The sequence below is a fragment of the Mustelus asterias genome, chromosome 18 (assembly GCF_964213995.1).
Source record: "Mustelus asterias chromosome 18, sMusAst1.hap1.1, whole genome shotgun sequence".
NCBI classification, from domain to species: Eukaryota; Metazoa; Chordata; class Chondrichthyes; order Carcharhiniformes; family Triakidae; genus Mustelus; species Mustelus asterias.
This window is the reverse complement of record NC_135818.1, coordinates 5,119,590-5,135,184: the sequence shown is the minus strand read 5'-3', so window position 1 is coordinate 5,135,184 and position 15,595 is coordinate 5,119,590. Positions and strand designations below refer to the sequence as shown.

General features: G+C 46.8%; 1 protein-coding gene across 3 annotated transcripts in view; it reads left to right on the top strand.

Annotated features, from left to right (window-relative positions):
- LOC144506920 (formin-like) overlaps window positions 1-15,595 on the top strand; it is a 285,230-nt gene that overhangs the window by 199,912 nt on the left and 69,723 nt on the right. For all 3 annotated transcript variants that reach the window (XM_078233301.1, XM_078233299.1, XM_078233302.1), the window contains one exon: window positions 11,301-11,352. In XM_078233301.1, the coding sequence (XP_078089427.1) occupies window positions 11,301-11,352 (52 nt within the window). The remainder of the gene's footprint in view (window positions 1-11,300; window positions 11,353-15,595) is intronic.

The window sequence follows — 15,595 nt, the reverse complement described above, 5'->3', positions numbered from 1 at the left end:
AGGTAAGGATGGCAGATTTCCTTCCCTAAAGGGACATTAATGAACCAGATGGGTTTTTCCGACAATCGACAATAGTTAGACTTTTAATTCCAGATTTTTATTGAATTCAAATTTAACCATCTGCCATGGTGGGATTCGAACCCGTGTCCCCAGAGCATTACCCTGGGTCACTAGTTCAGTGACTATACCCCACGCCACCACCTCCCTAACTAAGCTTGCAACTCTTTAGCTCTGCTCTTTCATGCCATTTTTCAATTCTTTTTATTGCTACCAGATTAACCTCTTTCTATGCTATTCTACCTTAAGCCTCCATATTTTCTTCAATGTCTCTCTGCCCATACAAGGGGGAGAGGATAGTGTTGTAAGATGCTGATTATAGATTAGTAGTTCTAAAGAAGCCTTTGTAGACGTATGTAGATTAACCATAAATCTTTATTGATTCATAGAATAGAATCAGAATCCCTACAGTGCAGAAAGAGGCCATTTGGCACATCGAGTCTGCACCGACCGCAATCCCACCCAGACCCTACCCCCATATCCCTATATATTTACCCGCTAACCCCTCTAACCTACACATCTCAGGACACTAATGGGCAATTTTAGCATGGCCAATCAACCTAACCCGCAAATCTTTGGACTGTGAGAGGAAACCGGAGCACCTGGAGGAAACCCATGCAGACACGAGGAGAATGTGCAAACTCCAATTCTTAGAACTGTTTACAAATATACAGTGAAGGGTACAAGCCTGGAGCAGTCTTGGTGCTGGCTGGTACACACATCTCTGTCGAACACTCAACTGACCCCTAGGTGGGGGTCATGTGCCCTCTTACATCACTGTGTAGGTGGTACTGTACTCAGTCATACATTAACTCTATATGTACCAGACCCTTACACCACAGGTAGCCTTGTGATTGTGTTACTGGACAAGAAATCCAAGGCAAATGACCCAGACACCATGAGTTCAGATTCTACCATGACAGCTGAGACATTTAAATTCAATTAATTCAATGTGAAATTAAAAGTTAGCATCAGAAACAGTGACCAGGAAATTACTGCATTCTTGTAAAAATCCAACTGCTTCACTAATGGTTTTGAGAAAGGGAAATCTGCCGTCCTTACCTGACCTGGCCTATTATGTGACTTGAGACCCATATTAATGTGGTTGGCATTTAGCTACCCTCAGAAAAGTGACCCAGCCTCACATTTGTTCATAGAATCATAGAATCCCTACAGTGCAGAAAGAGGACATTTGACCCATCAAGTCTGCACTGACTCTCTAACAGAGCATCCTACCTAGACCTATCCCCTTAACCCCAGATATTTAACCCCACTAATCCCGCTAACCTACACATCTTGGGACACTAAGGGGCAATTTATTATGGCCAGTCACCTAACCCGCACATCTTTGGAGTGTGAGAGGAAACCGGAGCACCCGGAGGAAACCCACGCAGACGCGGGGAGAACGTGCAAACTCCATATAGACAGTCACCTGAGGCTGGAATCAAACCCGGGTCCTTGGTGCTGTGAGGCATGCTGTGCTAACCACTGTGCCACCGTGCCACCATGAATTTATATTCAAGAATGTTGCTCAGACTTTTTTGAAAGCAATTAGGGATGGGATGGGAAATAAATGCTGGTCTTGCCAGTGATGCCAATATACTGGGGATTAACTTTTTAATCTTCATTTGCATTCGTCTGGATTCCTCTCATTCCTGTTAATGCCCCTTTGAAGCTCAAATTGTCATTGTTTTGAATGACTGGGGCGGCACAGCTGCCTCACAGCACCAGGGACCCGGGTTCAGTTCCAGCCTCAGGTCACTGTCTGTATGGAGTCTGCACGTCCTCCCCGTGTCTGCGTGGGTTTCCTCCGGATGCTCCAGTTTCCTCCCACAGTACAAAGATGTGCAGGTTCGGTTGATTGGCCGTGCTAAATTGCATGCCTTAATGTCAAGGGATTACATAGAAACATAGAAACCCCACAGTACAGAAAGAGGCCATTCGGCCCATCGAGTCTGCACCGACCACAATCCCACCCAGGCCCTACCCCCATATCCCTACATATTTACCCACTAATCCCTCTAACCTACGCATTTCAGGACACTAAGGGCAATTTTTAGCACGGCCAATCAACCTAACCCGCACATTTTTGGACTGTGGGAGGAAACCGGAGAATCCTGGAGGAAACCCACGCAAACATGAGGAGAATGTGCAAACTCCACACAGACAGTGACCCAAGCTGGGAATCAAACCCAGATCCCTGGAGCTGTGAAGCAGCAGTGCTAACCACTGTGCTACCGTGCCGCCGGATTAGCAGGGTAAATATGAGGGGTTACGGGAATAGGATCTGGGTGGGATTATGGTCGGGGCAGACTCGATCGGCTGAATGGCCTCCTTCTGCATTGTGATGCTTCTGTGACTCGATGAGTGTCGTCCCGAGCATAGATATAGAATGTTGTACAGTCCCAAAGCATGATTTCAATTACATAGTAGTACTTTGTTAAATAACAAACTCTGCAATAAACAACATCCCACGAGAGGCTTGTTTCCCATCGATTGCTCCCGGTGTAGTACTTCACTTACTTTTGTGCGTCTTTGTAAAGTTTTAATAACCAGTATAATCCATTAATGAACTGAAAAATCACTGTTTCCTTGGCCAAAAATAACTTGTGCATTCTAATAAACACCCTGGCCAGAGGCTTCAGTATTTATTTGGTTTGCAAAAGTCATTTATTGCCTGGGCACGTGGGGTTTCTTATGTTTATCGCACATATTTAACACGGCAGATTTTACATTGATTTCAGAAGCTGTGAAGCAATTTTGTTTCTACTGGCCATTTGTGGATATATTGGACACGGTGCGTTATTTATGCCGAATAACTTTAAAATAAATAAACAAGCGTCCTCTTTCCAAGTTTCAGATGAAAGTAGAAATAAAAGTTTTCCAACTATTTTTTACTTCTGTGTTCTCAGTAATTTTGCTCACACTTTATTCATGATGAACATTTTAAGCTCAAGATTTCTGTAAGGTTTAAAGCATGGGCTGGAATTCTCCCGCCCCATCCGTCACAGGAATTGTAGCGGGCAGGGAGGGGTGGACCATAAAAAGGTCCATTGATCTCGGGCGGGATTCTCCGGTTTTGAGGCAAGCGGGACCGGAGAATCCTGCCCATAGTCTACGGATCTCCGACTAGCAACATGTTACAGTGCTCAAACTGGTCCCTACATAGTTCAGTCCCCCCCGATAGCATGGAATCCATCTTTGTCTGGGATACAACAGCATCATAATGTCAAATTCCTCAATCCCTTTAGCACAGAATATGGCAGGGTTCCGTCCAGGTCATTGAGTGTCTTTAAGACAGAGATAGATAGGTTCTTGATTAATAAGGGAATCAGGGGTTATGGGGAAAAGGCAGGAGAATGGGGATGTGAAAAATATCAGTCATGATTGAATGGCGGAGCAGACTCGATGGGCCGAGTGGCCTAATTCTGCTCCTATGTCTTATGGTCTTATTTCAATCAGTCAGGGCTGGATTTGTAGCCCTCTGGCAGCATGTTTGTCGGTGGGGAGGGGGGGCTTGCAAAGTGCAACACATGAACCATCCTACACTTTCCAGCTCACCCCAGACCTGACTCAGAGTTCACAGGGCAGTGGAAGTAGGGATGCAGAGACACTGGGAGGCCCACTCATCCTTGTGCCTGTTGAAGCCTTTAAGGAGCCAATTGATGGAGGGAGAGTCTGGCCAATCATAGAATCCCCACAGTGCAGAAGGAGGCCATTCGGCCCAATGGGCGAGATTTTTCGGCTTTGCTCATCCCGAAACTGTAAAATCCCACCGGAGGTCAACAGACCTTTCCATGGTCCGCCCCTCACCCGCTCCGATTCCTGTGGCAGGCGGGACAGTAAAATTCTGGCCATTGAGTCTGCACCGACTCTCTGACAGTGAATCTTACCCAGGCCCTCTCCCCTGCCCTATCCCCATAACCCCACATCTTTACCATGGCTGACCCATCTAACCTACCCATCCTGGGACACTAATGGGGCAATTTAGTGTGGCTAATCCACCTAACCCGCACATTTTGGACTGTGGGAGGAAATCGGAGCACCCGGAGGAAACCCTCACAGACACGGGGAGATTATGCAAACTCCACACAGTCACCCAAAGCCAGAATTGAACCCAGGTTCCTGGCGCTGTGAGGCAGCAGAGCTAGCCACTGTGCCACCATGCTGCCCCCAAGATGTGTCTCCCCAGGATATACCTGTTTACAAGTTTGCTCCACCGATGGGAGTTTGTTGTGGCTGATAATGAGGAACTTTTTCCCACAGATGACAAACCAATCCTGGAAACACTCTGCTAAATTGGGGAAGATGAATGAAAGCGTGAGCATTCTGAATTAAGCGGAGAACATCTTCATATCTTCTGTGTCCTTCCAAAAATGTACACTCGGTGTAAATAGAAAGATAAAGAAAGATAAAGGTGTCACAAGTAGGCTTACATTAACACCACAATGAAGTTACTGTGAAAATCCCCTAGTTGCCACACTCCGGCGCCTGTTCGGGTACACTGAGGGAGAATTTAGCACGGCCAATGCTCCTAACCAGCACGTCTTTTGGACTGAGGGAGGAAACCGGAGCACCCGGAGGAAACCCACGCAGACACGGGGAGAATGTGCAGACTCCACACAGACTGTGACCCAAGCCGGGAATCGAACCCACGTCGCTGGTGCTGTGAAGCAGCAGTGCGAACCGCTGTGCGACCTTTGCGGCCACGTTGATTTTCAACTGAACATTTTTAATATAAAAGTAATGCTGAAATTTGCCAAGCCAATTTACGTTAATATATTGCAAATACACTATTCCCGGAAAACCACCACCAATAAAAGTGATTTTGAATCTTTCTTAGAGACGGCAGTGCTGGCAAAATGTAGCAGTGCTGTTTCCTGCTCACCAGAGGTGCAGCAAGGTGGCAATTCTACTCATCACAGGGCCGTGCTCCTGACCTTATCAAGCTCATTAGTATCGTTCTGGGGTCAGGCTCATTAGCATTTTATTGGCCGCTTCTCCCAGGGAGTCCGTCTGGAGGGGGCAGAGTTAGGCTGTAGCAGACCTCAGCGCGCCTGGTGGCCTCCTTCTCATTGCTGGACACAACAGGAAATTTCTTTCTGGAAAAGAATTGCTTTGCTCTGTGCAGTCACTCTGCCTGTGCTCGATAACATAGGACTTCCGGCCATTTGATTTTTAAATTGTTCCCCTCTGCCTTGCTTCTCACAGGGAACACAAAGGTATTCATTGTACTTACTGCACTTAACCTCAGATGAAGCATTGCCTTCATTTGTATTATGTTTGAATAGAACAGCCCATGTATATTTCAGTGACAATGTTCAGTATCTTCATCCTGCCTCATGGAAAACCCTCAGAAATAACAAGGAGGTAGAGGTTGCTGATTGAATAGTTCCTGAAGATATTTCCTGTGGCATTTTGCTGAAATTGGACGAGGAAGTCAGCATGACCGGGCAGCACGGTGGCACAGTGGTTAACACTACTGCCTCACAGTGCCAGGGACCCAGGTTCAATTCCGGCCTTGGGTCACTGTCTGTCCGGAGTTGGCACAAAGGAGGAAAGGGATAGCCTCGCAGATCTAGGCATCGGAGGTGAGGTGTTGGGTGAGGATGTTGCATTCAATTGTCCCAAAGGCTGCAGACTGGTCAGCAGTGACGAGGGAGAAGAGTTGCCCATGGTCACGGAGGGTGGAAATGTGAATTTGATGAGGGCCGTTTCAGACTGTGGCAGGGGTGGAAACTCCTCACAGAATCCTTACTGTACAGAAGGAGGCCATTCGGCCCATCGAGTCTGTACTGACCACAATCCCACTCAGGCCCTATTCCCGTAACCACACACATTCACCCTACTAATCCCCTTGTCACTAAGGGGGACAGTAATGTTGGGGGGGTGGGGGAGGCATTATCCAGCCTGGGAGGAATGTGGCAGAGGGGCGGCATTCTATCATTTTTTTTTTGCGCGTGCGCAGTTGGAGGTGCCGATCGGAGCAGCAGGGTTTCGGGCGCGTTAAGCCCCACCCACTGGCTTGTGTAGCACGATTCAGACTCGCTGATATTTTTTCAGGCAGAGTGCGTATGGGGGAGCGCCTCAGAACGGGTCTAAAAGTCGGATCTGAAACACTCCCAGTTTCACATCCGCCCAGCACTTAGAATCAAAATGGTAAAACAGGGCTCACTGACCCAAGCCGGGAATCGAACCCAGGTCCCTGAAGCTGTGAGGTAGGAGTGCTAAGCACTGTGCCATTGCTTGCTGAAGGGGTGCTGAGGAAGCTGCTACCTGACTGAACTTGCATTTACATAGCACCTTTCATCATTTCTCAACAATGTATCAGTCCCTCAGCATTTAATTGAAGTGCCAGTCGGGAAGGCAGGGTAGAACCCACAACCTTAGCAACTATAATACTCCCACTGAGCAAATGTTGAGACAAAAACTTTCTTCCTGGAGGCAACTAAGAACTGTTAACATGGATACCTGAGGATAGCTGCCATCTTTCCAATGAGTAGGCCTGTAAAATCACCAATGACTCCCTCCCACACCCCGCCACTGTTTGTTTGCATCATGGCCAACTGCAGACTTGGCAGAGGGAGAGAGCTGGAGAAGGAAATGGTGTTCTGGCAGTGAAGCAGCGGGTTGCAGGGGATAATAAGATTTGCTATTGCTGGAAAGAAAAAGATAAGAGTTGCACAGTGAAGAATGTTCATTGAAGGATGAGGTTAAAGCGAATTATTAGAGCAAACTTTAATTTACCTCATTGATGTGCGCTTGATGCTGCTAATAGATAAAGAAAGGGTTATCCTGACTTGAAATGTTGGCTCGATCCTCACTCCACAGAAGTCTTTTTAACGTTTTCCCTACTCTGGTCTTATTTACTGGCACATCCTAATGTTTGTACACACGGTTCCTTCTCGTCACGCTCTAGTTATCATTTTCTGTATCGTAACCCACGCTATTGCCTCGTCTTTTCTCTGTGATGATCCAAACCCCCCTTCCCATGTTCCTCCACGTACCATTTAGCTTCAGGCCCTATCTACAGCCCAAGTTATACAACGCGCCAGACACCATTATATCAGAAAGGTAAAAGCAAATCACTGCGGATGCTGGAATCTGAAACAAAAACAGAAAATGCTGGAAAATCTCTGACAAAGGGTCATCCAGACTCAAAATGTTGGCTCTATTCTCTCTCCACAGTGATGTCAGACCTGCTGAGATTTTCCAGCATTTTCTAAAGTTTAAAGTTTAAAACACTTTTTAAAAAGTTTAAAGTTTATTTATTAGTGTCACAAGTAGGTTTACATTAACACTGCAATGAAGTTACTGTGAAAATCCCCTAGTCGCCACACTCCGGCACCTGTTCGGCGGAGTGTGGCGACTGAGGGAGAATTTAGCATGGCCAATGCACCTAACCAGCACGTCTTTCGGACTGTGGGAGGAAACCGGAGTACCCAAAGGAAATCCATGCAGACACGGGGAGAACGCGCAGACTCCACACAGACAGTGACCCAAGCCGGGAATCGAACCCGGGTCCCTGGCGCTGTGAGGCAGCAGTGCCAAAATTTGAGGGCCACCAGTTATTGATTTGCTTAAAGTAAAAATATATAACTGAAAATACTCTCTGTCAATAAAGTGTCGGGCGGAAATTACTATCAAGAGTGCTCTCTTAACAAGTTCTTTCCTGTTAAATTAAGAGGAACTAAAGCCATGTATTTAAATAATACAGAGAGAAATTTAGTGAGTGTTTTAAACACCGATGTGATAACATTGGTAGTTTCTGCTTCCTTTAATTTTCACACTGAAAATGCAGAGTTTTAAATAGGACACAAAATGCATATTAATTTCATTGATAAATATATAAATAATAAGAATTCTAATGGTTCTAGAGATAACAAATCTTCTTTATACTGGCAATGAAAAAGAGTAGAAATTCTACCATAATTAATTGGATTAAATTCAATGAATGTCACCATCTAAATGAGATTTGTAATAGATTTTCATTTTTTAATGGAAATACTGTCTCAGTTAACAGGTTAATTTGATCCTTTCTGTCAAATAGTTGAGTATCAATGGTCATCATTAGACACTCCAGATTTTTGCTGAATTCAAATTTCACCCTTTGCTATGGTGGGATTTGAACCCAGTTCCCCAGAGCATCACTCTGGGTAACAAATCCAACAACAATACCACTATGCCATCACCTCCCCCTCCATCAACAGCAGCTCTCTGCCATGGCCAGAAGTCATCGCTGGTTTATATGTTCTTCAATTGCTATGACCCTCCTCGGTTTTTCTTGAGTACTTTTCTTTTCCTTGGCAATTTAAGGCATCTTTTACCTCCCTGCTGTTTTACATTGGCTGAAGTTATAAAATCATGGATACAAGGATATTTAACATTGCAAGCATCATCAGATCAGCACTGCCAACATGGACTGGTCACAGATTAGTAAGAAGTCTCACAACACCAGGTTAAAGTCCAACAGGTTTATTTGGTAGCAAAAGCCACTAGCTTTCGGAGCGCTGCTCCTTCATCAGGTAAGTGGGAGATTAGTGGTGCAGAGGCTGGGATTGAGCTTGTTATTCACCCAAGGAAACTGAGGCAAGAACCTCGCTGGCATGGCTATGACTTCTGGCCATGGCAGAGTCTTGCTGTTGATGGAGGGGGAGGTGATGGCATAGTGGTATTGTTGCTGTACTAGTTGCCCAGAGACCCAGGGTAATGCTCTCGGGAACTGGGACCAAATCCCACCATGGCAGATGGTGAAATTTAAATTCAGAAAAATCTGGAGTGTCCATCTGGTTCACTAATGTCCCTTAGGGACAAAAATCTGCCATTCTTATCCGATCTGGCCTACATGTAACTCCAGGTCCACAGCAATGGGGTTGACTCTTAACTACCCTCAGGGATGGCCAATAAATGCCGTCTCAGCCAGTGATGCGCACATCCCATGAACGAATAAATAACAAAAAGCTACCCCTTACCACCCGTCTACCTTTATGGCTTTCCGACCATGGTGGAGGAACAGTGCTTCCCTCCTCTGCATTCAGTACTCAGTGGCCTCATCCTCAAACAAAGGTGTTCGAATGTGACCACACGAACAAATTACATCCACAAAATTTTACCCTTTCACAGCATCACATTGAAAAATTATTTTAGACAAGAATAACTCTACCTATCTGCAAGTTATACGTCCCCCGAGGGGAGGCGATGGCCTAGTGATAATATCACCGGACTATTAATCTAGAAATTCAGCTAATGTTCTGAGGACCCAGGTTCGAATCCCGTCATGGCAGGTGGTGGAATTTGAATTCAATAAGAAGTATCTGGAATTAAGAATCTACAGATGACCGTGAAATCAATGTCGATTGTTGGAAAATCTCATCTGGTTCACTAATGTCCTTTAGGGAAGGAGATCTGCCGTCCTTACCCGGTCTGGCCTACATGTGACTCCAGAGCCACAGCAAACTCTCAACTGATCCTCTGAAATGGCCTAGCAAGCCAATCAGGTCAGGGCAACTAGGGATGGGCAATAAATGTTGCCCAACCAGCGACGCCCATGTCCCACGAATGAATTTAAAAAAAGCCTCTGGCTATCATGATCCCTCCTCAGAAATTCTCAACACATCAAGATGTTCCACCTATTAAACAGCCAGAGACCTTTAAGACTGTAATAGCACTTCCATTTTATTAATTTACCTACAACATCAGTCAAGGCTTTTCACTCAAAACATTTTTTAAAGAAAGTGTTGAAGCGAAGGCAATTGCCTCTTAAAAACCGATTACTATTCTTTACTGACATTTACTTAGTTGTTAGTACTAGATCACTGTAAAAAATTTACTCAGTAAATTTGTATTAAAATAACGGTATTAATTAATTAATTGCAGCCATGCAAACATTGGGCGGGATTTTCCGTGCACCCTGTCACATGTTGGCTGGCGGCGGGATCTTCCAGTCCCACCAATGGGGTTTCCCGTTGAATGCACCCCCTGAGTCTGGGAAACTTGCAGCGAGGGTGACCCATCTGCGGGACCGGAAAATCTTGGTCTTTGTGTTACTGGTGTTGACATGTGTTTATAGACTTGACATCTACTTTTTAATATTAAATTACTTTAACCTTATGGTGCCATAAGGGTGGCACAGTGGTTAGCACTGCTGCCTCACAGCGCCAGGGATCCGGGTTCAATTGTGGCCTCGGGTCACTGTCTGTGTGGAGTCTGCACGTTCTCCCTGTGTCTGTGTGGGTTTCCTCTGGGTGCTCCAGTTTCCTCCCACAGTCCAAAGATGTGCCAAAGCTTAGGTGGATTGGCCATGGTAAATTGTCCCTTAGTATGCAAAGATACGTAGGTTAGGGGGATTAACAGGGCCACATTTGTAATACTGTGTTCAATTCTGGTCGCCACATTACCAGAAGGACGTGGAGGTTTTGAAGGGGGTACAGAAAAGGTTTACCAGCATGTTGCCTGGTATGGAGGGTATTAACTATGAGGAGAGATTGAATAAACGGAGATTGTTCTCCCTGGAAAGACAGAGGCTGAGGGGCGATCTGATCGAAGTTTATAAAATCATGAGGGGTATGGACAGGGTGAACAGTTGGAAGCTTTTTTCCAGGGCAGAAATGACAATTACAAGGGGGCACAAGTTCAAGGAAAGGGGGGAAAGGTGCAGTGGAGATGTGCGGGGCAAATTTTTTACACAGAGGGTGGTGGAGGCCTGGAATGCACTGCCAAGTGAGGTGGTTGAGGCAGATACGTTAGCGACATTTAAGACTTATCTGGATAGACACATGAACAGACGGGGGATAGAGGGATACAGGCGGTTGGTCGAGATAGGACAACATGATCGGCGCAGGCCTGGAGGGCCGAAGGGCCTATTCCTGTGCTGAACTGTTCTTTGTTCTTTGTAAATGCGTGGGTTGCAGGAATAGGGCAAGGGAGTGGGCTGTCAGGGAGTCAGTGCAGACACGATGGGCCGAATGACCTCCTTGTGCACTGTAAGAGTCCTATAATTGGTGCTGATTCAAGGTATTAGAGCATTTTTATGTATGGGGATTTTCTTACGGTTTGCTTCTTATCTTTGGGCATTATTGCTGCAAACTGATCAGAAATATGTCTCTTTATTCTGGAAAATAAAAACACAAAACATCCCGCTATACTAAATCAAGAATAACATTTCAATGAAGTTGCATTGTTATTGCACAGTAACAATGGTGAGAGGGAATAGCACAATAACATCGCATTTCTTTTATTTCCAGCAAAAAACGATCATAAGGTGGAAGAGGAACATCTCGAAGAATCACAGAAAAGGTATCACGTTAATTATCAGCCGGGTTGTCTATGTTTGCTTCCCTCTCTCCAAAGCAGCTTTAGCTGAAAGATAACATGCAGGACATTTTAATTGATTTTTCATTACTGCATGAGTGCAAGCTTTTTTTTCTTTTAGTTGCTTGTTTGTACAGAATGTGAGTGTTGCTGACAAAAAAGAGACATGCTGTCAAAGCTTTTTGTCTTGCACTCATCAGGACAGATTGGCAAGAATGCCAAATCTCAAAGGGAGCAACAATTTGTGCAGCCTAGAACATAGAACATAGAACAGTACAGCACAGAACAGGCCCTTCGGCCCACGATGTTGTGCCGAACTTTATCTGAAACCAAGATCAAGCTATCCCACTCCCTATCATCCTGGTGTGCTCCGTGCCTATCCAATAACCACTTAAATGTTCCTAAAGTGTCTGACTCCACTATCACTGCAGGCAGTCCATTCCACACCCCAACCACTCTCTGCGTAAAGAACCTACCTCTGATATCCTTCCTATATCTCCCACCATGAACCCTATAGTTATGCCCCCTTGTAATAGCTCCATCCACCCGAGGAAATAGTCTTTGAACGTTCACTCTATCTATCCCCTTCATCATTTTATAAACCTCTATTAAGTCTCCCCTCAGCCTCCTCCGCTCCAGAGAGAACAGCCCCAGCTCCCTCAACCTTTCCCCATAAGACCTACCCTCCAAACCAGGCAGCATCCTGGTAAATCTCCTCTGCACTCTTTCCAGCGCTTCCACATCCTTCTTATGGTGAGGTGACCAGAACTGCACACAATATTCCAAATGTGGTCTCACCAAGGTCCTGTACAGTTGCAGCATAACCCCACGGCTCTTAAGCTCCAACCCCCTGTTAATAAAAGCTAACACACTATAGGCCTTCTTCACAGCTCTATCCACTTGAGTGGCAACCTTTAGAGATCTGTGGATATGGACCCCAAGATCTCTCTGTTCCTCCACAGTCTTCAGAACCCTACCTTTGACCCTGTAATCCACATTTAAATTAGCCCTACCAAAATGAATCACCTCACATTTATCAGGGTTAAACTCCATTTGCCATTTTTCAGCCCAGCTTTGCATCCTATCTATGTCTCTTTGCAGCCTACAACAGCCCTCCACCTCATCCACTACTCCACCAATCTTGGTGTCATCAGCAAATTTACTGATCCACCCTTCAGCCCCCTCCTCTAAGTCATTAATAAAAATCACAAAGAGCAGAGGACCAAGCACTGATCCCTGCGGCACTCCGCTAGCAACCTGCCTCCAATCCGAAAATTTTCCATCCACCACCACCCTCTGTCTTCAATCAGACAGCCAGTTATCTATCCAATCGGCCAACTTTCCCTCTATCCCACACCTCCTCACTTTCATCATAAGCCGACCATGGGGGACCTTATCAAACGCCTTACTAAAATCCATGTATATGACATCAACTGCCCTACCTTCATCAACACACTTAGTTACCTCCTCAAAAAATTCTATCAAATTTGTGAGGCACGACTTGCCCTTCACGAATCCGTGCTGACTATCCCGGATTAATCCGCATCTTTCTAAATGGTTGTAAATCCCATCCCTAAGGACCTTTTCCATCAATTTACCAACCACCCGAAGTAAGACTAACCGGTCTATAATTACCAGGGTCATTTCTATTCCCTTTCTTAAACAGAGGAACAACATTCGCCACTCTCCAGTCCTCTGGCACCATCCCCGTGGACAGCGAGGACCCAAAGATCAAAGCCAAAGGCTCTGCAATCTCATCCTTTGCCTCCCAAAGAATCCTAGGATATATTTCATCAGGCCCAGGGGACTTATCGACCTTCAGTTTATTCAAAACTGCCAGGACATCCTCCCTCCGAACATCTATTTCCTCCAGCCTATTAGCCTGTAACACCTTCTCTTCCTCAAAAACATGCCTGAGAAGAGGGTGCTGTTTGGTTGGTGTAATAAGTCTTTGGAGGCAGAAGTCCCTTCACCAAAATCCCTTTATTTACAATTCCAACAGCAGTGCACAGAGTGTTATCAGTCAGCAGTCTACCTTCGGGAGTGCCAGAGGAACTGACACGCCCGGTTAAATACAAGGAAAAGACTCCCTGATTGGCCCATCAATTGACTCCTCAATCAGGGAGTTCATATTCCAATAGGCCAACCTCAATGACCTGAGTGAAGACAATACAGTTGGCAAGTGGACTTTGATTGTCAGAGGTGCTGCATTCTCCTTGGCAAGGTTTGGTATTGTGATGAAACAAACAAAAATTTGGGTAAGTTTAAATCAAAGTCGTAGTTTGGGAACTATAGTTCCCATCAAGCTTTGAGACTTCTGCGCATGCATTGGCCGGGAAAGTGCCACACATGCGCAATCAGTGTCTTCCACATCTTCAGGCCTGGGAACCAGCCCTGTGTGACTGCACAGGAGAAAAATGAAACAGCGCAAATGCGCAGGTCAGGTAAAGAGGAACACGATTGTAAAGAATGTGTCCCTGGGAGCAGGACACATGGAGGTGGACAAGGAGTTATCCCGAAGCAAGCAAAGGTCCCAAACAAAAACAAATCCCAGGAGACAGTCATAGGTAAAGGGCAAGGATGGAGATCAGTATAAATTCTATTCAACAAATTTGAGAGAAAGGAACAGAACGATTGACACTAACTTTTTAAATTAAAGAGAGACAGACTGTGGGGGACAGACTTGAAGAAAAATGGGTGCAAGAGAAGCCCTGAAGATTCGAGAGGGGAGGCAAACATGTAAGACCAGGGGTGGGATTCTCCCAAAAAAATTCAAAGTGACAAATTTGCATGAAACCTCGAGTAAATCCCGCTGTTTTTTTTCCAAGGGAATTTTCAAAATGAGTCTCCTACATTCTGTGCACTGCAGAGTGTGCTAGTGTGAATCTAATTAAAAATCAGTTCGGGGGGGGGCCTATTCCCGCTGGAGAGGCTGGCAGCATAGCGCTAAGTGGGTCACTGCGCATGTGCAGATCTGTCAGCGCTGAGATTGGCGCATGTGCAGTGGCCGCACACTGCTGGCTTCCCGCTGATCGCTGGCCAGCCCTGCGACCTCGCATCGCTGGCTGTGCAACTCCCCCACCCAATCGCTGGCCTCCCTGACATGTCCGGGCCAGCCAAAACCCACCCCACCCCCACCAGCCTGCATCAATTTTCAATTTTCCCCCGGTAGTCCCGATCTCCTGATTCGCCCCCCACCCCACAGTCCCGACCCCCTGTCCCCCCTTCCGGAGCCCCAACCTTCACCCGCAGTCCCGAACCCCCCCACCCCCCTGACGCCTCCGGCTGGCCGACCCCCCCACCCCGACCCCAATGTCCAGCCCCGATCACTGTTCAGCCTCCCTCTGTTACCAAGCCGGACTGAAAAGTGGCAGCAGGAACCCCCCCATCTCCCCCCCGCCCACTGATCTCCTCCCAAGAAGTCCCCCAAGTAGGCCCCGCTCCCTCTGGCCCCATCCCATTGACACTGCCCGATGCCCAGTGGCAGTGCCAAGGTACCCCTGGAGGGCAATGCCACTTTGCCCCTTGGGCAGTGCCAGGGGGCCAGGCTGGCACTGCCAAGCTAGCAATGCCCAGGGGACACCCCCTTTACTGACAACCTCCTGGGGGCCTCAGTGACCCCATTTCACTCCTGCAGGGTCAGGCTGCTGGCTAGTGGGGAGCTGTTGTAAACCCTGGCCGGGGGTAGAGAGGGGGGGGAGCTGGTGGGGAGACACTAGTGGGCACTTAAACTTCAGTCCCAGGCCCACTAACGATATGCTAGTAACCATTAGCATAATTTATACAGCTCCGCGCCGGTTTCTGGCTTGGAGCTGACGATGCCGGAAATCAGGTGTCTGGAGACACGCGGAAACCCTGGTGTCCAGCAGGAAGCTGGAGCAGCACAGTGGGCTGGGAGAATCCCCCCCCCCCCCCCCCCCCCCCCACTCCCCACCGCCGCAGATTTTGATACGCTCATTATCAACTGCAGGTTCCCCTTCACTGCAATGTACAAACTCCACATTGTGCACTTTGCCTGGCAGGCAAGTACCTGTTCTGTGGCCTCCGGCAGTGATGATTTATAACGTTTCAATCGAATTTATTCTGGCACACCCTCCAATTTGCCTTCCATCACTCATTCACTCACCGGGCGGGATTTCCCAGCTGCAATCGCCCCAAGAAATTCCCACCTCAGATCAACAGCCCTTTGCACGGTCCGCCAAATTTTTTGTCCCACCTGCTATGTTTG